Source organism: Centruroides sculpturatus, unplaced genomic scaffold (genome assembly GCF_000671375.1).
Source record: "Centruroides sculpturatus isolate CEXI.00-Female unplaced genomic scaffold, Cexi_2.0 scaffold672, whole genome shotgun sequence".
Lineage (NCBI taxonomy): Eukaryota > Metazoa > Arthropoda > Arachnida > Scorpiones > Buthidae > Centruroides > Centruroides sculpturatus.
Window position 1 is genome coordinate 192,177 of NW_019384845.1, and position 22,611 is coordinate 214,787.

A 22,611-nucleotide genomic window follows, 5' to 3' on the forward strand; every position below is an offset into this window, starting at 1 on the left:
TCGGATAACGAACGTAACGGTATTTTGTGTCAAATTTTAGTTGGTGTTAGGCATGCGCGAGTTAAGCATTGCTTTTCCGAGTGTTTGTGCTATACTTCTTTTTTCAGTTTTGTGATTTATATATTTAATCAATATGGCATCCAAGAAAGAAAAAAGTCATAGTGGCAATAGAAAACGACAACGCGCTATCGCATTTGAGAAAAATTTTGATTAAAAGAGTAAGACAATCAACTTTAGATCAATTTCTTGTTCCTTATGGAAAGAGTTTGTTTGTTTGTTTAAGTTATGGCAACGCAACACTTGGGCGATCTACCTAGGGGGAATGCATTCTGGGAGGTGTTTTTAAGGGAAACTGGCCCCTATTTAGGCATTACAGACGAGGAAAAAACCCAGAAACCTCCCTGTGGCCAGCCTGTCTAAGCGAGGTGCGAACCCACAAACGAACTCCCCGTGTTCAAGGTACGAAGACCACTTAGCCGCTGCTGGGTTTTTTTTTTACCAAAAGAGACTTTGACTCAAAGAATCTGACGATGGAGTGCTACCTGTTATTTTTTTGGAGGGGATTCCCCTTCTAAGCATTAAGGTTCGTATATCTCCACTTTTCTGCCACCAACTACAACAAATGAAGGTATGTACAGTGCTATTTTATTAAACAAAGTTTACATGTTTGTTGCTGTAATGATAGATACTATGTTTTTCTACATTTTCATCAAAGAAAATTACTGTATATTACAAATAAAATCTCAAAAATTTCAGACTAGAACGGATTAATTGCATTTGCATTAATTCTGTGGGAAAAATTGCTTCGGTTAACGAACAATTCAGTCAACGAATGGAGTTGCGGAATGGATTAAGTTCATTAACCGGGGTTCCACTATACAAGAACTTTTTGTATTTTTTGGAGAGATGAAACAGTTACATTTTTGTAACCTCCTTCAGTGCAAATTTTGGATTGCCAGGTTATAGTATTTGGCTGATATATTTCAGCAGCTCAATATTTTGAATACTAGCATGCAAGGGAAAGAAGAAAATATTCTCACATCCATTGACAAAATGAAAGCATTTCAGAGAAAACTATAGATTTGGAAAAGAAAACTGTTGAAGGTAGTTTGGAAATGTTTCCACTGGTAAATAACACTTGCATAAATGAAACACTTCCAATAATAGTTGAAAATTTAATAAGTTTAGAAGAAAAATTGGATTCTTATTTTTTATCACTTAACACTAAACAATACAATTGGATTAGAAACCCATTCACGGAAGCTTCAAATGATTTTGGTTTAACATTAACAGAAGAAGAACTGGCAGCTATATCCACTGATCGTGAATTAATGATTAAACATAAAGAATTGTCTCTTGGACTTCTATGAAAGAAGAATATATGGCAATATCTAAAAAAGTTTTGAACATTTTACTACAATTTTCAACATCCTATTTATGTGAATTAGGATTTTCTACCCTCAACATAATTAAGAGTAAAAAGAGAGGAATTCTTCAATGTATTGATGAGGAAATGAGAGTTTGCCTTTCAAATATATGCCCAAACATTGAAGAAATTCCTTGGACACATCAGACTCATGTTTCTCATAAACACAAGAATGAAAAAACTTAACACATTTGTGCCAGGACCTACCGAATTTACTAAATCTTACTAAGAATCAGTGGCATGCGGTGACATTTGATGATAGGGAAGTTGTGCTGGCCCTGAATAGAATCATTGGAAGCATTATGATATTTTGGTGTGTAGCATCCACGAGCTAATTTGCCAGAGGTTGGTGCTCTGTAAGGCGAATGAGTGCAATCTGGCTGCTTTACACAATTCAGATATTTTTGCTATGGAAGTTGTCCCGTATTCAACATTACAGCATTTCTATTGGGAATATGCATATACAAATTTATATTCGAATATAAAATAGCAATCTTATCATTGTTTTTCACATGTATAGAAATTTGTAATAAAATACATAATGCGGTTATAATAAAATATTAATTTTAATTAATTCAAAGTACATTAAAATAATAAAATAATCGCACAATATGTATTTATATTTTAGAAAATACAAGAGAAGTGGTGCTTCCAAAGCTTCCATGGATGGCACACCACCGCTAAGAATGTATCTATATACATAAAAATAACTTTTTTATTGTTTTTTTATTTTTTAACCCGTCTTTTTTACAAATTCTATAAAGCATAACTCAAAAAATGTAACATAAAAGTTTTTTTAATGTCAGAATAAATTTAATTTTGTTATATTTATTTCATTTAATTACCATAAAAGCATGCTTGGACTTTATATTTTTTTCTTTAATATTTGACTTAATTATTATAACATATTTCTCAGAAATTGTATACAGTGTGCCTACAATTATTTGCAGGATTTTAAATGCACTCCAACTTCAAAAAGTTTGAGAACTACTGGATTAGACTGTTGACTAATAGGAAGTGTTATTATACGAACTGAACAAGTGTATAGGGCCTAATTGCTATAGATACACCGACTAATCAACAACAAACTGCCAAGGAATTAAAACATATTACTGCTATCACCAATATTGATTAATCCATAACAAAATTTAAATACATTTATTTCATAATGCTTAACTTCAGACTAATCTATCTGTACCAGATTAATTTCACTTAAAATGTTACATTTTAAAAATATCATTGCAAAGTCACTTCACATATTATATTTATGATTTATTGCAAAACTTTCTTTTAATTCAAAAAATATTTAAAATTAAAATTTAAGACAAATTGCCAGGAGTAACTTTAAAAAACAAATATTCTTGAAAATCACACCATTAATTATATATAAATTTTGTTAATAGATTTTATTATGAATTTAATTGTTCATAAAAACAACACAAAATAGTTTAATATAAAAAAGTTATTTGTTTGATATCATTATAAAAACAACTATATATGTTATAAAAAAGAAAACAGTATTATAATTTCATACAGATTTACATGTCATTCAAAACTGGTTATACTTGAATTAAAAACACTAAAACCTATAATCCAGCAATTTTCCTTTCTTAAATATCTTGAGCACATGGAAATACATAAGGCCATCCATAATAACACCACTATTATTTTATGTTGACTCCTTCCCCACAGTATGAAAGTCTTTCTTCAAACTATAAATCTTACTATCTTCTCCCTCCCACTCGTCTTACGTCACCTCCCCTCTGTACACATGTATGGGAATCCCCCCCATTGTTCCAGGGAATTAGTAAGAAAAATTCCCTGAAAAATTCCTGGGGATTCTTTGACACATCTGGATTCGATCCTGGGTCCCCCAGAGTGGTAGGCAGCCACTTTGACCGCTCGGTCATCTGGCCATATATCTTATTATTAATATTTATCACTAGTGTAAACTTTTTTAAAAATTCTTTGTCATTTAAATTGGTACATTTAAAATATGACAATACATTTGAGGAAGTTGCTATTGCTTGCCTTATGTTTCACACATTTCAAATGATTTTTAATGTTTGAATGCTCAGCATGAGTTACTGAAAATTCTGAAAAGCACAGATCATATTTCACTTCGTCAATATGATCACAGATTTTTTTCAATCATCAGTAAACACAAGATTTCTTTCAGGCATTTTAGAGATTAAATGAATTTAATATACTGTACAAAATAATTGCAAATGCCGATCAGCAATTTGAACAGCAATGAAGTGATCAGCAATGAAGTGGCCAGTGTAAGTTTCAGTCTTGCCAACTCTAATTGAAACAAAATATATAAAAAATGAAATAAAAATATTTAGATCTCATAGGTTACGTGCTATTATAAATTCTGTGAAAAAATATCTGAATAACAAAATAAAACATCTAAATTCATTAGGCCACATGCTATAAATTTTTGAGGAAAACACATAGACGACATTAAAACTACTTAGATCTAGATATGAAATATTTAGATTGGCAACAGTGAGTGTAACAGAGGGGTAAGTGCCAAATCACCATTTTACTCGAGGCTGCACTATTTTTAATTCTTGTATATTTGGTACTTTTAAAATTTTACCAAATAACCGGGACAAAATGACAAACTGGCCAGGATGCTGGGACAACATCGTCAAACCGGGGCAATCCCAGTCAAAACAGGACATCTGGTAAGCCTATTCATACTTAAACAAGCAATTATTTATTGTGACATTAAAAATTGCAGCCTGACATTGTGACAATCATTTTTTAAATTTATTTAAATTTAAAATATATGCTCTTCAAATTAGTAGTGTCATGACAATCATCTATTAACTGCTTTCAAAAACTTTTGAACTGAAATAACATGATTTCCAGCTTGCATTGGAAGTTCATATATAGTTAATCACGGCCTCCTGCCCTTAATCTTTCCATATCTGGTCTTGGCTTTCATTTATCTCACTCTGTCCTCAAGATTAAGGAACAGCAGCAGACAAACTACAGTGGGGATTTATAGATCTATAATTTTTTCACATTGCAGCTCAATTACTTCAACATACAAAGCTGTTTTGTATTTTTGTTTCTTTATTCAAAGTAGCATCTCTCTCAGAATTTATCACAGCATGTTCCATCAATATTATCATTTGAGTGAAATTAATGTGTTTTGTTGCCTAACAAAGTTTTTGTAATTTCTTGCACATTTTTAATTAACTTCATCACATTTATGTTTACATTAGAATTACAGTACATAAAAATTATAAATTTTAAACATAGAATTCATAATCAACATGTTTTACAATACAGTAATACCTCGACTTACGCGATTTTCAAATCTCATCGATTCGTCTTTTGTTTGAGCACCACGCAACTCTGGATTAGTCATTCCCCCCCACACTATTGTTCAGCTTACATGTTCGGACATATCGCGCAGAATCGACACATAGCTACAGTTTATTTTGTGTTATTTATTTCTGTGTTTGTTATATCTACAGAGCCTTCAGAGACTCTATTTGGTGATTTCTTGTAACAATGAACGAATCAAAAGACGATATAAGATTAACGAGAACATTTATTAGCTTACATACACCCAACTTGGATTTTACACACATTGAGAAATTATACCCCGACTTACGCAAATTCGACTTACGCGGTTATTGCTCGGTCCTACCTACCGCGTAAGTTCGGGGTATTACTGTACACACACATATATATATATATATATACGTAGTACAATCCAAAAGTTCGGGGACTTGGCTTAAAATTCCTTACCTTAAAAAGTTTATATTGCCGATGCACAACCACCTTCTAAATAATCACCTTGAGCAACGATACACTTTTGCCAACACTAATATAACTTCTGGAAGCACAGCTGGAAGCCATTTTTTGAAACCTCCCATAAGGTCTCTTGCAATGCTGCTCTCACCTCATCTGATGACACAAAACGGCGTGCCTGCAAATGCTTTTTCATTGATGGAAACAAATAAAAATCACAAGGAGCTAAGTCCGGTGAATAGGCGGGGTGTGGAAGCACATTAATTTGAGATTTGGCGAGAAACTGTGTGACCATTTGGGACCGATTTGCAGGTGCGTTGTCATGCAGAAGGTACCAGACTCCACTTCGCCAGATCTGCAACCATTTACGACAAATGGATTCCCTCAAACGACGTAAAATGTCTACATAATTGAGAGATCAACTCAACATTTTTCTCGTTCCATGAAGTCGAAGGTCGGCCAGAGCATTCATCATCTGCGATAGATTCTTGGCCCTCTTTAAATCTTTGATTTCACCATGGTAGAATCACCGTACACCTTTCTTAGCAATTTTAAAGTCTTCATAGATGTTTTACCTGAATGCTGACAAAATTTAATGATGCAGCGCTGTTCTTGAAACTCCATTTTTATTACATCGCAAAACAAAAGTAACTATCTTCGAAAAAAAACAACAGCACTCATGGTTTAATCATGTGACATGGGCAAAATCAACCTGAACACGTAGGGGTGGTTTGATAGAATCCATTTCATACACTGTAACTTTAAATACATGCTTTTGTTGTCATACATTACTGCAGTCCCCGAACTTTTGGATCATACCACGTATATATTATATTATGTTATCTACAAATCTTACTAGCTTTGCAACTCGTTATTTATCTNTATATATATTTTTTTTCTATTTTTTTGCTGTGGCACTGCAACTTTTGGCTATGTCTTGGGCTACTCCAATATTTTTTTTCTTGGTGTGTGTGCTTTAATTGGCAGCACTGACACTTTTGTGTGGTGTTTTTCCGAGGACTGTGTGTCATGCTGATTCAAACGTGTTTGATTCTAGATTAACTTCTAAAGTTTTATTTTTTGTTTTTATATTTTTTAATATATTTATTTTGTTTGTGCAAAATAAAGAAATAATTTTTAAGGATACAATAGCCACGATTATTATTATAAAAATTTTTGTTAGGCTTAACATCAACGAAAATTCAACACGAAGCGATACACAACTGAGAAAAATTTCAACATGGGATAGATTAATATATTTTTTCGTACATAATCGGTTATCTGAAAAATAAGTTATCCAAACAACCCTAGTTCCCAACTGATTCAGACAAGCAATGCTCTACTGTATTTTAAATATTCACCAAAAATCAAATTATTATATTCATATGAAAAAAAATCACACACATTTATTAATATCTTTAGTTTTAAATACGATATTTTTCAATACATTGCATCATTGATATGAATGTATGTAAATAAGGATTTATTAATATAGCTTTGCTTATATAGCTTATATTAATATACTGTAGCTTATTAATATAATATAATTGCTGCCTTAGGGGATCAATATAGGCCTTTAATTTTTCACATATAAGACAACAGTGTCTTGCAAAAAAATATCAAAAGGAAAGATCTATAAAAAAATAATTGAATGAGAAAAATAATTTGGCTATTTTTAGAGAGAGAAAATAAGAACTTTAAAAAATGAAAAATAATTATATCATTTAATTTCAAGATATTTTGTATACCTTAAAAATAATTGATTCTATCCCGGAATTTCCTGGGATCCCAGGAAACAGTTCACTTTTATCCCGGAATCCTGGGACAAGCAAAGGACCGGAAAATGAGAAACCCTAACTACTACAGTATTAATTATTTGTCTATTATAATGAAACAACGGTGTACAAAATTAAAATGTGGAAACATAACCACTGAAGACATTGATATAAATAAGGACATCTTTCAAGGTGATTCAGTGAATCCATTATGATTCTGCCTAGCATTAAATCTAGACAACTAAACAATCAAAATAAAGGTTTACTTTAAAAAAATGCAAGACAAAATATACAAATTTCACATTGAGTATATATGGATGATGATGTCAAACGTTTTCAGCTTCACTAAAACAACTAGACAAGCTTCTAAGCATAACACATTACAATCAAGTTATTAGAATGACACTTGGTGTTGAAAAATGTAGAATGCTACATGTAAATAAAGGCAGGTTTTCAAATGGTACAAAATTACAACATTAATATGAACAACAACATAAACTCATTACAAGGACATCAAACTTACAAATGTTTGGGAATATTGTAAAACAGATCTGTGAATCATACAGAACTTTAAAAGCTCTTCAAAGAAAAAATATGTAAAATGTTTAAAATCTATATTAAAAATAGAACTTAATGCCCGCAATGCAATACTGACAATAAATACATGGGCAATACCAGCACTCACATACACATTTGGCATTTTAAAGTGGAGTGATACAGATGTACAAGAAGAATAATGACAAAATATTGTAAACACCATCCTAAAAGCTATATGGATAGATTACATATGCCAAAATGTGAAGGCAGACAAGGATTGATCAACATAAAAAATTTGGCTTATTCACAAATTGAAAAATTATGAAAATATTTCACAGAAAGCAACAATGAATTACACAAAATAACTGCTCAAGTACATAATAAAATTACCATGCTAAATCTAGCTGGAAATGTCACCAAAATCAAAATCTCAACAGAGAACAGATGTAATAAATAGCTTGAAATGCCATTCTATGGTCAATTTCTGACACAAAAATTGATATTGAAAAACTCTACATTATAGCTATGCAAATCAAACATCCATGCCGAAACTGAAGGATGTATGTGTGCCATTCAAGATCAACTAATAACAAAATATTACCAAAAAATAATATTATAAGAAAACATTGATGGCAAATGTTAGGCATACAAATCAGCCAATGATATAATTCAACATATTTCTGAATGTCAAGTACTTGCACCAACAGAATATACTATGAGATATAATCAAATTACAACTTGCAAACACCAACAACTTGCCAAAAATTTAAACTTAATAATATGGGACCTTACTACAAATTCAACCTACCTCCAGTGATTGAAAAACAAATCAACAATATTATACTGGGATAAACAACTAATAACAGACAAATCAATTAATTATAATAAGCCTGATATTGTTCTCGTCAATAAAATTTCAAGGAAAATCTAGTTTGTTGAAGTGTCAATACCTAATACAGTACTAAAAACTCACAAGAGTAGAACAAAAATTCTCAAATATCAATCACAGAAACAAAGTCACCAACTTTGGAAGCAAAAGAAAGTACTAATAATACCAATAATTATATTGGCAGCAACTCTAATTCCAAAAACATTAACTATGCACCTAAAGTAACTGCCACTAACCATTGACTTCAGTGGCGTGCCGTCATTAGAAGCGGTGGAAGCGCTGCTTCCCTTGTATTTTCTAAAAAATAAATAAATATTAATTTTAATTATATGAAAATAATCGCACAATATTTTATTATAACCGCATTATGTATCTTATTACAAATTTCTATACTACACGTGAAAAAAAAAATTGCTTTTGTATATTCGAATATTAGTGGCAAAGTGGAATCTTTGAAATTTTCAGATTCCAAAAAGCCATATTTGCACATGCGCTTTACAGAGCACCAACCTCACCCGGTTTAGCCGGTGGAAGCCTACGACCTTGGGTGGAAGCTTCACACATATAAAGATTCCAATTCTATCAAGAACCAGTTCTCGGCTGTTAGCCGCCTGTCCACTAGATATTTCGATTACGTGAATAACGAGTAGATTTATAACTTAACCCAACCAATAAGATTACTGGTATGTTTTTACAATAGTTCTGTATAGTTGACAGGAGTTAAAAAAATCCATTAAAATATTTGATATATTTATTCCGCTCTCCGATTTTATATTACTCACGGATTTCGATGTTAAACCAGTGATATTACGATTTCGTACATCCCATCTTTAAGGGGATGTAGAAAAAAACGTGTACAATTCTTGTATAATGTTAAAAAATTAACTGTTACTTTGGTAGCATCATTTACAACTAAATTTAATGAATGAGAGAGATGCACGAGGTACAGAAAAAGCTCTAGAATTTATTTTCCTTAAATTTACGATTTATGTATCCGTTTGTCATAAAAATTTGTCTTTCCACTTTTTCCCGAGACTACAAATATTCGAGTACAAAGTAACTGGTTTCGACTTATTTCTACTTAAGAAGTAGTTAAATAATTAAGCGATTAGGGAATTGGGGACGTAAACAAAACCCTGACGAAAGAGCCGGAATATTACTTAAACAAAAGCTTAACCGAACCAATCTATAGCCGAGTACAGTGGGGATTGATTTCTTCGAAATACTGTATTAGATGTAATAAAGACAAAAATTTTCCCAGTTCGACGAGAGTGACCGAAAAGTTGTAAATTTTGGAAATTTCCGTGGACAACACCTGGTCCTAAAACGAATTAGTTAGAAAACAAAAGACGGACAATCTATTAAGTTTAACATATTTAGACTTTTACAGCTATGGTGAGAAACGTTTAAAATTTACAAGAACCCTGTCGCGTCTTTTGAGGTATATTAGTGATGCGACAAAAGAAGCATTTGACATTGCCAAATCCCGAGGGTATCGGCACCCTCGGGATTTAGCAGCCCGCGTGCATGTACAGTATATACCGCACACCTAGTAGGACCGTCTCTGATTCCACTCAGAGAGCTATTTGAGTAAGTGCTTAAGATTTAAAGAGTAAAGAATATTTTATGTTATTTAAATGTATGTCTCATTACAAAGCTATATTTAATTATAATTTTTTTTAAAAGTATATTCATACAATTGAAGAAGGTTTTGTATCAGGTACAGTATGAAGGCCTATATCCACCACACATTTTATTTCACCAAGTAAGTTTTTATAATTTTATTTTTAATTTTAGCCCTTATATCGTGGCTAACAATTCGAAATGTAATTGCGATATTGAAAATTTATTTTAAAAAAGTTTTGGCTCGAGATGATATAATGAAAAAGAAACCATTATTAAAAGAGAAAGGCCAATGCCTAAATTAAATATAAACGCTTCAATAAAAAAATTTGTTCGACATTTTCACAATAAAATGGCTCTGTAAATGCATTTTTATGCATTTACAGAGCCATTCCACACACTAATTTCACTCTGTAAATGCATAAAAATGCATTTACAGAGTGAAATTAGTGTGTGGAATAAGAACGGCTTTGACAATTTAGCTGGCAAAAGACAAAAAATCGTTGCTTCTTTCGTATTTGAAGCAATTTGGAAATCGAAGCGGAATAGAATTTAACATTAGTAAATAATATAAAATAAATATTGAAAATTATAACGAGATANGGATTGACAGTTTAATGCATCGATATATATGTTCTGTCTGCCAAGGTAAAGATGCGTCCAGTAAGGTTTTATATATAAAACCACTGTTATTCAGTTGTTAGACACGTGAATGAAAAAATCCCGGTAAACATCATGCAGCCAGCCCATTAGGCACTCTCAGAATACAGAAATTTTCAAATGAAATCAGTGTGTGGAATAAGAATGGCTGTGACAATTTAGCTGGCAAAAGACACGAAAAATCGTCGATTCTTTCGTATTTGAAGCAATTTGGAAATCGAAGCGGAATAGAATTTAACATTAGTAAATAATATAAAATAAATATTGAAAATTATAACGAGATAGTTATGGCTATTAGATATATTATACGTAAATAAATAGATGTTATATGTTTTTGTGACCATAGGGTCGGTATCTCTTCGATACCTCGTCAGGATGACACCACTGTATCCTTCGGTCGATACAGAGACCACAAGTTCGTGCGAGCGGATAGGTATGAAGGTTGGACCCGGAATGGAGAACTAAGAGACAAACGGAAGAAACTGCACTCCAGAAGTTTAAACATAAAAACCCGTTTATTTATATATAATCTAAATTAAGTTTACATCAGCGAATAAAATACGATACATAAACTACATGGATATTATTCAATTTTTAGTCCAAATTAACAACCGGGTGCGCGTTCGTTACGCGGAAAGAGAGAACGTACAATAGTGCGCGGGCAGGATAAATACCTTAGGTTGTAGGAACTCAAGTCCAAAATCAGCATAAACGGTCCAACAGTTCCTTTTAGGTGAACAGTTCTTTTTAGGTGAGTAGAAAAATTTCAGTTAAGTTCAGGTCTTTTAGTCTTGTAGAGGAGGAGGAGGTTCGGATTCTCGGCGGGAGGTAGACGATCGGAGCGCGCACACAGATACCAATAATAACTTCCACCCCCTTACTCATCAGGCCTGGCCCTTTTATATCAAGTCCTCATTTTCGAACTTTTCTCCGATTTCGTCAGCGATGACGATCTTCTTCGTCCAATGAGGGGACGGGTGACACAATCGTGATACAGAAATGTACTCATCTCAACACGGAACCTAACTCGTGGGAATCGAGGTTTTTATTGATTTTATTTTTCCTTTTTCTCGTTTAATTTTCTGTTTTCTCGTTCCGTCTTTATAAAGTTTATTAAAAAAAAATTATAGTTTAAAACACTAAATTTCTGGTCCTCGCATCTTTATCAAAACAAGAATTGGCATTTAGAGAGCATATGGAATATATTGGATTTAATAACAGAGGTAATTATATTAAACTTCTTTATTTATCTGACGTACTTAATAAATAATCTATTAAAAATGCATTTAAAGAAAGAATTAACTGATTGCCCCTGGAAGTCGGCTTCTTATAGAAACAGCTTCCCTATCATTAAATGTCACGGCACGCCCCTGATTGACTTTATATCATAAATGCAGAAAGTTGTTTTGCAAGCATGCCACATCACTCAGATTCCTCAATCTCAATCAACAATAAGAAAACAAAGGCTTGGATCTCATTAACCCGCCAAATTACTGGTTGAACCATGAGAAACAGACTTGTAATAATGATAAAAATATGTAATATTAAGTATCTAATGTTTTTGATCTATTTAATAAAATAGTCCAATTCGGAATACGTCCTGTTTGGACGAAACAAATTTTGCTCAATATACGACTTAATTCAATTATACACGCTATCTATGAACAAGTAGCACTATCAGTGTATTATACCAGACTATACGTTCGCAGTGCCACAGTTTATAGCTTTGTTAAATTTCTTTTTATTTTAATTTGTAAGTAAAATATTATTATTTTTATTAATCATGAATTGCAAAAAGGCAACAGAAAAATAAAAAAAATGACTAAAATCACAATGAAACTGAAAAAAAGAGATTGTTGAGAAATATGAAGGTGGCATGCGTGTTCGAGATTTAACTGTTGCATACCGTATTCCGAGAACGACGATACCGACAATCGTGAAAAATAAAGACATTATTAAATTTGCTAATGTTGCGAAAGGAGTTAAATCAATTTCTAAACATAGATCGAAGACATTAGAGCATGTTGAGAAATTGCTTTTACTTTGATTAACTGAAAAACAGTGTGCTGGCAACAGCATATCAAAAGCAATTATTTGCGAGAAAGCTAAAAAGATACATGCTGATCTCATGAAAAAGCAAGCAGGAACTAGCCAGGAAAGCAAGGTGTTTAAAACCAGCCACTTTTAATTGAGAACGGATTAATCATTTTTACATTACTTCTTATGGGAAAGGTTGGTTTGGTATACGTCCTATTCGGTATAAGTCCAAACATCGGGAACAGATTAAGGTCGTATACTGAGGTTCCACTGTATTTCGATTTTTTAACCAAATGTTTGAACCATTTTAAATTCAAATTTCTTTTTGCTTATTGATTCAATTATAAATGATTGAAAACGTTCCAGAAAATTTATCAAATTAAAAACTGTTTGATTCTCAGCGGTAGGTGTTAAATAACAATTACTATGGTTGTTGAAATATTGAACGTAAATAGGGTTTGCTTGCAAAATCTGCACGAGCAAAGCTGCATGTAACAGCTAATAATATATATATATAGTGTGTGTGTGTGTGTGTGTGTGTGTGTGTGTGTGTGTTACTGGCTGGCCAAACCCAATTTCAGGCCAAACTAGTTTATCCTATGCATGTCAGGATATACTAGTTTAGCCTAGGATAATGTAGTTTGGCCTAAATACTTTAGGCTTAACTAGTTTGACCTAGGCTGAACTGATTTATGTACTACAAATAGGTGCCAGTGTAAAAAAAATTATTTTGTAATTTGAAATGCCACTACAGTGGCATTTCGAATTAGTGTGTCCACAGGGATCCTGTTCTGGACCCATGTTTTGGTCAATTATATTAAATGATCTCTTGAAAATCAATACATTATCAGAATCAAAAATAACATCTTTTGCTGAGGATATAATGGTCATCTGTTCAGCAAAAAGCAGAAAACAAAAATAAAAATGCAAAAACATACTGGATAAAATAGAGAAATGGGGAAATGCAAACAAACTTAAATTTAATGCAGAGGAAACAAACGCCATAGCCTTTACAACATGCAAAGTGACAAAAAGGCAACGCACAATTAAAATGCAAAATAAATCAATTAAATGCATAAACCAAATCATCTATTTAGGAGTAACAATAGATAACAAACTTTTCTGGAATGAACACCTAGAAACAATTAAGAAAAAAGTGGGTAACCTACTTCAAGAAATAGCAAAGGTAGCATGTAAAGAATGGAGTATAGGTGGAAGGGCTTTAACACTGTATTCCTTTGCTTCTGAATATCCGCAGCATGTTCTTTCAGTCTAATCTCTAAGGATCATTTGGTGGAGCCCACATACACAAGGTTTCTATCGAACAGAAAGTATGTTTGTCCAAAAAATTTTTCAGTTTTAAGTATTTTTTTATGTTTAATTACATTTATATCAAAAATTGCTAGGAACTAAAGCAATTAAGGTAGATCTAGCTGTCCTTTACATCCATAAATGTTATATGTTAGCGGAACAAATGGAGTGAGCTTTGAGCGTTCCACGATTTTTGGAGACTGTCCGTACGCGGGCTTCCTAATCAAGCCTATATGTATGTTTGTCCAAAAAATTTTTGGACGAAATACAAACCGCACAACTTCAAAATCGCATACTTCAAAATCGCAAACTTCAAAATCGCCTTACAGTATATTAGTATTATTAGAATATATTACAGTAGAACCTCAAAAACTCGGCCTAATGTGGACCGAAGGGTGGCCGAGTTTGTGAAAATGCTGGGTTATCGGGAATGGAGTTTAAAAAAATAAGTACGAGTGTTTCCTCAGAAAATACTGTACTGTACTTGTATGTATTGTTTACTTGAGAATATAACAGAGAATAAACTGCCCAAATACCCTTAAACAAAGGAAAAGTACGTCCTTTATTAAGGCATAGAGCCTTTACTACATGAAAATGAAAATTAATGAATACACTGTGTACAGTAATTTACCTGATAAGAGAGACCTCAGAAAAATACTTTATGAGAGCTTTTATACTTTTATAAAGCTGTCTATAATAAAAATTAATTAACTAAGGAATTTTTGCCCTGCCAGGGTGTGGCCGAGTTATCCGGAGTGCCGGGTTATCGAGAGCCGAGTTTTCGAGGTTCTATTGTATTAGTATATCTGAAGTACAGAGCTCCCGTTGGGATTCGGCTTGCTCCCTTGTTTATTACGTACATCACCTCAGTGAAGGGTATTTACATTTATTCATATGTTGTGCAAATCATGGCTTCTAAAAAAACAAAGATGATTTCAATTGAAACAAAGCAAGAAATCATCAGGAGTGAAAGCTGACAAAAACTTCCTTGTCAAATGGGGAAAGGTTCAGGAGTTTACCAACACTCATTATCCAAACACAGTTGAAGCCAACAGGATCAATGATCTCTATAATGACACCCTTGCCTGTCGTTTCCAACAGGTGTTGAAGAGAGAGAAACAGACAACCTTGAACAAGTTTTTCAAAAAGCCAGCTGCCCAAAGACAAAGGATGGAACAAGAGGAGTTGACCCTGAAAGCCCCAGTAGCCTCTCCTGAATCTGACTCCGATTAAAAAACAATAAAAAGAGACCTGCTGCAATGTGTAAAATGTCTATCTGTATGAATATGTTAATAAAGTGTTCTTCCACCTTCTCACAACATCTGACTACCTGGCATAATTGGTGACTGCTCCATTTTCATTTTTTTGATGGTACAGTATGATTATTTTATGCTGCGGAACGAATTATATGTTTTAACATGTATTCCTATGGGAAAATGCGTTTCGTATAACAGACTTTTCACTTAACAGACGTGCACCTGGAACGGATTAAGTACATTATACGAGGCACCACTGTATCTGAAAATAATTCAAATGTTAAATATTTGAATATTGGAATTTCAAATATTTAGAAATAGTTTAGAAATATTTATTAAGAAATAGTGCTTTTCCATTATTTCTTATGAAAAAATTTTAACTTGTTTCTAGTCCATCCAAAAAACTAATTTATCAAAATGACTCAAAAAACATTGCAAAATACTTATTTGTCTATTTATGATTTTAGCATAATATTAAATAATAAAAACTCCAATTACTTTACTAATAAAACAATGATGTCATTTTAAAGGTAAGTTTATAAGAAGTTGTCATATTCTAAAGTAAATCATTTTTATTAATAAATGGCAGATAGACCCAGCACTGCCTAGGCAAAAAGTAACAACAAACATTAAAATGAAATTATTGTTAACAGTTTGAAATGATAGGCTAAAATAAGCAAACACTTCATGATAAACATGTGTTAAATAAATACAATAATACAAAAAAGAAAGTGTAACAAAAATAGAATAAAAATGACAAAAATCTACTTAAAAAAATCTTAGTTAAATTCACATTACAAAATAAATAAACAATCATTAGCCTCAATCTAAACCAAAGATTCATGCTCAGCACCCTGGAAAAATCCCAAATAAGTGCTTGCTAAGATACTATACATAGATGGTAAAAATGGTGCAATTTTATTTGACAAGTAAACAAAAATCTTTGTTTTTCAACAAAAACTGATGAACAACTTCCACCTGCATGAAAAGACAATTCAACTCATTCAAATATTTCTACTGTTAACTCTAATATACAGTACCATTTACAGCAGAGTATGAAATGATAAGCAACCAATCAAATTTTGCAGAAGCAGACCAAACATTTAAACTTGACACCCTCAAAAATCCTAAAAAACATACTTTCTGCTTGCTGGTAAACTCTATTATGTAATTTTCCTATTCATATGCTGCCATCATACTGGTTAGATAAAAAAAAAAAAGGGGGAGTGATCTGTTGCAGGTGGGGATTGAAGTTAATTTGCTCAATAGTAGTCATTGACCTTTTAGATGAAAAGAATGTCCCTGAAAAGTTTCATTGCATATGCTCAAACCATGTTGAAATATATAAAGAACAAACTAACAAACTTTCTTATATATTATATAAAATGATAATTTTGAACTCATTATTGGGCTATAACACGTCTAATATGTTAAATATACAGATATTATGTAATTTGGACTAAAAGTTGCTATCTTGTATTAAATTTAGTATTTAATATTTAATTAATTTAGAATATTCTGAAAGAAAAGATCAATTCAACACAGGACTTGAATCCACAACTTCTCACCATGTAGATACATTACCAATTATGCTCCCAAGACCTTCGTCTGATCTTTACTTTCAGACCAATTAATTTAAAAAGATTCAACCTTACAGGTCACTATCACTGTATGATCATATTTTCATACAGTGACCATAAGATGATTAAGCTTTTACCTTGCATGGTATAACCATACCAAGCCAAAGTAAAAGCTTAAAATTGGCCAAATGCAAGAGAGCTGTGGATGCATTGTCATTCCCAGTTGGAGAAGTGTGTGACCTGTTGGTTATATCTTCTAAATTAATTAGTCTGGAAGTGAAGATCAAAGGTCTGGGAAGTGTCATTCACAACATATCTGCATGATAAGCAAGTTTCCTACTTCAGATTTAGAATATGCTAGAAAAAAAATAATTCTAATTATTAAATTTAATACAATATGGAAATTTAATTGTTTACCTTTAGTCCTTATATACAAATATTATATAATTTTCACTAATCTAATTAATTAGCCCAATAGTGAAAACCAGTATTATCATTTGAATATTAATATATAATTTGGGCTTGGTTTACTATAAATGATTATTATGTTTAATATATAAGGAGTTTGGATACAAAAATATAGCTACAGCCTGTACTCACTTTGTATAAGGTGACTGTATCAGCTACAAAATCAGTATTATTTAATAGTTACATTTCATATAAACTCTATTAATAATTAAATTTATCTTAAATGATCTGAAGCTAAAGAGATGATATAATTGTATGTAATGTCAAATTATTCTAATAGAGTCAATTCGTGTTAATACAAATCACTAGGGTAACAGCAGTTAGTTTGCTTTATCGAAAACTCATTAATCATTTTTAGGATCAAGGTCACATAATTTAGGGAGTTAAGGCTTAAAAAGTGATTGAAATCTCTAAATTTTAGTAAATTCATTAATCATTTTTAGGATCAAGGTCACATAATTTAGGGAGTTAAGGCTTAAAAAGTGATTGAAATCTCTAAATTAAATTAAATTAATTAAAAATACTATTAAAAATCGCAGCTCGGCATTGTGACGATGTCACAATAAATAACTGCTTGTTACTGATAAAAACAATTTAAAAATTAACAGGGTGTTAATTTTTACATATTACATACGAACCAAAAATTTCGTGTTAAATTCGAAGTGTGATAAATCGAGGTTTTCCTACAATGGAAAAATCGTTAACATGAACGTTTGTTTAATCAAAATGATAATAAATATTCTTACGTAATTTTATAGCTAATTCGCCAGTGAAATAAATTAAAACTATCGCTACTATTTACATTTGTTTAATGTTTAAATGAGTCTATTTGCAGATATCCTGCTGATATGACTGGAGATCAAGTAATATTGTCTGCTTTAGAATTTGGAGGGGTAAGTTTGAATGAAGAAAATATGATCCGAGATTCCAACGCAATTAGGTTGATGTACGCATTGGACCGCAGCACGAAAGAAAAGAAAGAAATGGCACTGAAATGGGAACAAATGTGTTTAGATACTTTGTCAAAAATTAATTTGAACGGTACCAAAATTTCTAAACTACTAAGTCGCTCTGTCGAAGACGAAATTGGTCGAACAGGCGAAATATCATTGCCTCTTATTTTCATTATGGCTCCAATTATGCTGTTATTTTCATCAGTTTCTTGCTTATCAACTGACTCTCTCAGTAGCAAACCTTGGATGGGTATTGCAAATTGCGCATCACCTTTTTTAGCAACTGTTTCAGCATTTGGTCTCCTGTGTTACTGCAAAGCGGATTACGCAGCAGCAAATGTCATGATTTTTTTTCTAATTTTAGGTATGTTTTTAAGAAATTTTATGTTTTAAAAATCTGACAATAATCAAATAATGTATAAATTATACGTTTAGGGTATTTTTCGGATGTAAACCTAATTACTATAATTACATTTTCGGCTGTGTTATAGGCCTATACAACAGAAGAAAAGTATAACATCGTTTAAAATTTGACCGTCTAACAGATAACCTTACTGAAGTTAATCGGGAAAGTTTCGTAACTTTCCCAGTTAAACTTTAAAAATACGTTGCACCATCTGTTAGTAAATTTTATTTTTAAATATATACTGTATGTTATTTAATATATTATTACATATTATAAAATATAAAAAGGCTTAATTTTGCAATGTAATTGACGTCAGTAAAATCGATTAAAAAATTTTTTATAGCTAATAGCTAATATTTCCGCAAATTTAGTAAATTATACTTTTCGTCATAGCGTAAAAAAATATAACCAAAATTTTATTTCGAGAAGACAAAAGTAATAAGAGTTGTAGGAAATTCAAATAAACACACACATACGATCTCTTTTATATTGTTAATTAATTATACAAAAGAACAAGTAACTAATGTGTTAAAAATTTAAATTAAAAGTTCTAACACTCATAAATTTATCCTAGGAGATATTCTACTCGGTTCATATTATAACTTGTAACTGGAACTAACAAAATTCTCACTACATACGATGTGTAGTGAGAAATTTGAGTTGTGCGGTGGAAACTCCATATTTCTGTAGTAATTAATTTTTCGATTGCGAGTTTTTGTAAGTATTTTTTCTTTTGGTTAAAGTTAAAACGTTTATCTAATTAACACAGTATAGAAACCACGAAATAAAGAAGAAATATTGGTAGAATTTACCGTTTGTATCAAATATATACGAGAGATAAACATCAATATTATCATTTAAAGCAATAAACTACAACAACAATTAACTCAGAGTACAGCAAATTGTATGACATGCGAGCTCAAAGTACGCACACAGCGTGTCTAACGATTAAGGTCAAACGATGATTGAAGTTAATAAATTATTCTACGAATATAAGATTTGTATTATTCTAATTATTTTCTATTTATAAATTTTAAACATTAATGACGATTAAAATATTCATTAAGACATATGAGACATGACCACTTTTATATCTTCACCCTGTCGACCTTTCATTAAGAACCAAAATTTAATAGTATTAATGCCCCTTTATACGCGAGCTACAGTGCCACATTTCGTTTCTTAAACTTTACCCGTTCTCAGATATTGTTTAATATCTCAGAACAGAAAATAAACAAATTAAACAAACTAGCTGCCAACACATACACACGCGCGAATTTTTCCCCTTTACTGACTTTTTTGAGGGGTTCGGGAGGTCTCCAAACGTGTAGATTTGCAAAAAAAAAAAAAAAAAAAAAAAAAAAAAAAAAANATTTTATCTGGTTGTTTGAATCGCTCTTACGTATTGCCAGGAGGAAAGACAAATAGCAATAGGAAAAGCAAAGCTTTTGAGTTAATTCCAAAATTACATGGGAGCCCAATATAAGTTTTAATCCGTTCCCATGTGAAAATAGATGATTATTTAGAAATTCGAAGAAACTCATAAGTGTAATTGATGAAGAGTGAATTCAACTGTTAAGAATTGGCAAAACAGGTCCAGCTTTACATGAACAAATTATGTTGTCGATTTTACAAGATTTTTTCCTTGAAGTTTAAGATGTCAGTAATTTTTGCAAGACAATGTGTGCATTTATGTGCATTTGATATTTTATTTGTTATTAAATGAAATAAAACTGGAATTGTATTAATAAATATAATTTTCTTTATTTTGATCATTAAAGTCACACCTCGTCCTATATGCGAGATCATCTTATATTCGAGTAAATATGGTATATACATATATACAGAGAGTGAGTAGATAAATTTAAAAAAAATAGAAAGTACATTTATATTCAATGTTGTTTGATACAACAATAAATATTATATGAGGTGCAATCAAGAAGTTCTGAGATTGGGAGTATAAAAATAAAACAATGTACTTTATTTAATTTTAACAGTCATCACCTTCAATATTAAGTGTGGGAATGTAAATTGGTTTTGGATGGGCCAACTTCCTTAGTTTATTCTGCTCTTGGGTCTGCTGCAGAACATCTTTAGAGGTTAAAGCATATTGTGTCGGTACAACTGTTCACACTATCCTTTATAACAAGAAGATGCATATCTACCTTGGAATGAAGTACCATCTGCAAAATTCATGCTGAATGTCTTCTACCATGACTAAACAATAATCCTTCAACTTGAATTTCATCTTTTGGAACAAGTTGTTGTTGCAGGGTGCCAGATCTGGCAAATACAAATGTTAGAGAGCACATTTTTAGCACACACCAAGACCACAATGGTTTTGGTGTGTGCTAAAAATGAATGCAAGAAGTAGCAATGTCATGGTAGAACACCAATTGCCATCATGCCATGACTGATGTCTTTTGCATAGAATGTCCTCTGTCAGACACCTCACATCATCACAGTAGAACTCAGCATTCACTGTTTGGCCAATGAGAAACAAATCCTCAATGCAGAATCCTGAAAATGACAAAGAAAATGATGAGCATGCTTTCAGTCATGTTTTTGACATAACTTGTCTTCTTTGGTCTTGGAGATTGCAGGCACTTCTGCTGAAAAGATTACTGTTTGGTTTCTAGGTCATAGCCCAGCTCTCAATGATGATCCTGGAGATGAAAGTTGGGTTTTCACAAACATGATAATGGCAGTCCTTGAAGACCTGAACAAGATGTGCCTTCTGCTCAAGACTCAGGAGCCTGAGCACGAACTTTGCTGCAACAGAGCACATGCTCAATTCAGACATCAAGTTTGTCTGCACTATTCCATCAGTACATTGACCTTGGCAACAATGTCACACTTAAAGCATAAAAAATAAGTAATGCCTGAATGTCCTATTACAGAACAATCAGAAATTTTGTGGCAGAAACATTCTTGCCTCAAAACTTCTTTTCAGTTAGGCCTTCTACTGTATTCAGGGAAGAAATTAATTGAATATATGTGACTGGTAAATATACTGTATTTACTGATTATTTGATAGAACAATTTTGATATATATTTGAGGATATAAGAATGGAAACCAATAATCATAACAATAAAATTATGTGATAAATTCTAACATATCTAAGTATTTTGTAACATAGAACTCTTAAGACATGGAAATGTGAAGAGAATCAAATATCATTAACTATCCACATAAAAATTTAAACAGAAAATGGTTTTAAAGTTTATTTTCATATTTTTTATTGTATCTTGTAAAATCTACTCAGCTTATACTGGTATGTTGTGCAAAACTAGACCAAGGTCAAGGCATAGGAAAAATTGTATTTTGTTTATATTTATTGTGTTGTTTGTGCATGTATCTTATATTCAAAACTTATCTGACTATATGACATGTGTTTAACATAGTAGCTTTCTGTAATGTGATGATGTGTGTTGTGAAACCCTAATGTTCCTAAACTTGTGTGTAGTGTATATGGTATAATTAACACCTGTGTAGGAAATTACTACAAATACAATAAGTATCCTAATCCTATCCATTTTCCAAGTACTTTATTTCATTGTATTGTAGTTTGATAAGCATTTGCATCTTTCATAAAAAAATCTCAAATTTTGTGTGTTTTGTTTTTTCATTATTACTTATTTTATAGTTATATTTACAATAAAGTGTAATAAAAAAAATGAGACTTCTCATCATCTCAAAACTCAGAACAAATCATTATTTCAAACATGAAAACCTGCACTGCATATTAGTGAGTATCATGCTTTCAATGATTACCTGGAAATATGGATTATATGAAGATTTTTGTCTTAATTCTAGCCCTTTTCTGTGAGATATAAGCTGTTGAAAGTTATCTCCATGAAAGTATAATAATAAACTTCTTTCAATTTAATTATCCATCATCTTCAAAATTTTTAT

At 31.7% G+C, this 22,611-nt stretch overlaps 2 protein-coding genes across 2 annotated transcripts in view; one reads left to right on the plus strand and one right to left on the minus strand.

The window, feature by feature from the left end:
* The window catches only part of LOC111630375 (lysine-specific demethylase 4C-like), a 102,461-nt gene that overhangs the window by 73,820 nt on the left and 6,030 nt on the right, over positions 1 to 22,611 (minus strand). The gene's annotated exons all lie outside the window — the stretch shown is intronic.
* Positions 17,958 to 19,707, plus strand: LOC111630379 (patched domain-containing protein 1-like). Its single transcript, XM_023374469.1, has 2 exons — positions 17,958 to 18,653; positions 18,781 to 19,707. Exons 1-2 carry the CDS (start codon positions 18,185 to 18,187, stop codon positions 18,804 to 18,806), a joined length of 495 nt encoding a protein of 164 aa, XP_023230237.1. The 5' UTR covers positions 17,958 to 18,184; the 3' UTR covers positions 18,807 to 19,707.

What these genes read in the sequence shown, in the direction of transcription:
- LOC111630379 (XM_023374469.1), top strand. Translation starts at nt 18,185, where the DNA reads ATGACTGGAGATCAAGTAATATTGTCTGCTTTAGAATTTGGAGGGGTA. An exon ending in GATTTTTTTTCTAATTTTAG is followed by an intron (nt 18,654 to 18,780) that starts GTATGTTTTTAA and finishes GCTGTGTTATAG; the next exon opens with GCCTATACAACAGAAGAAAA.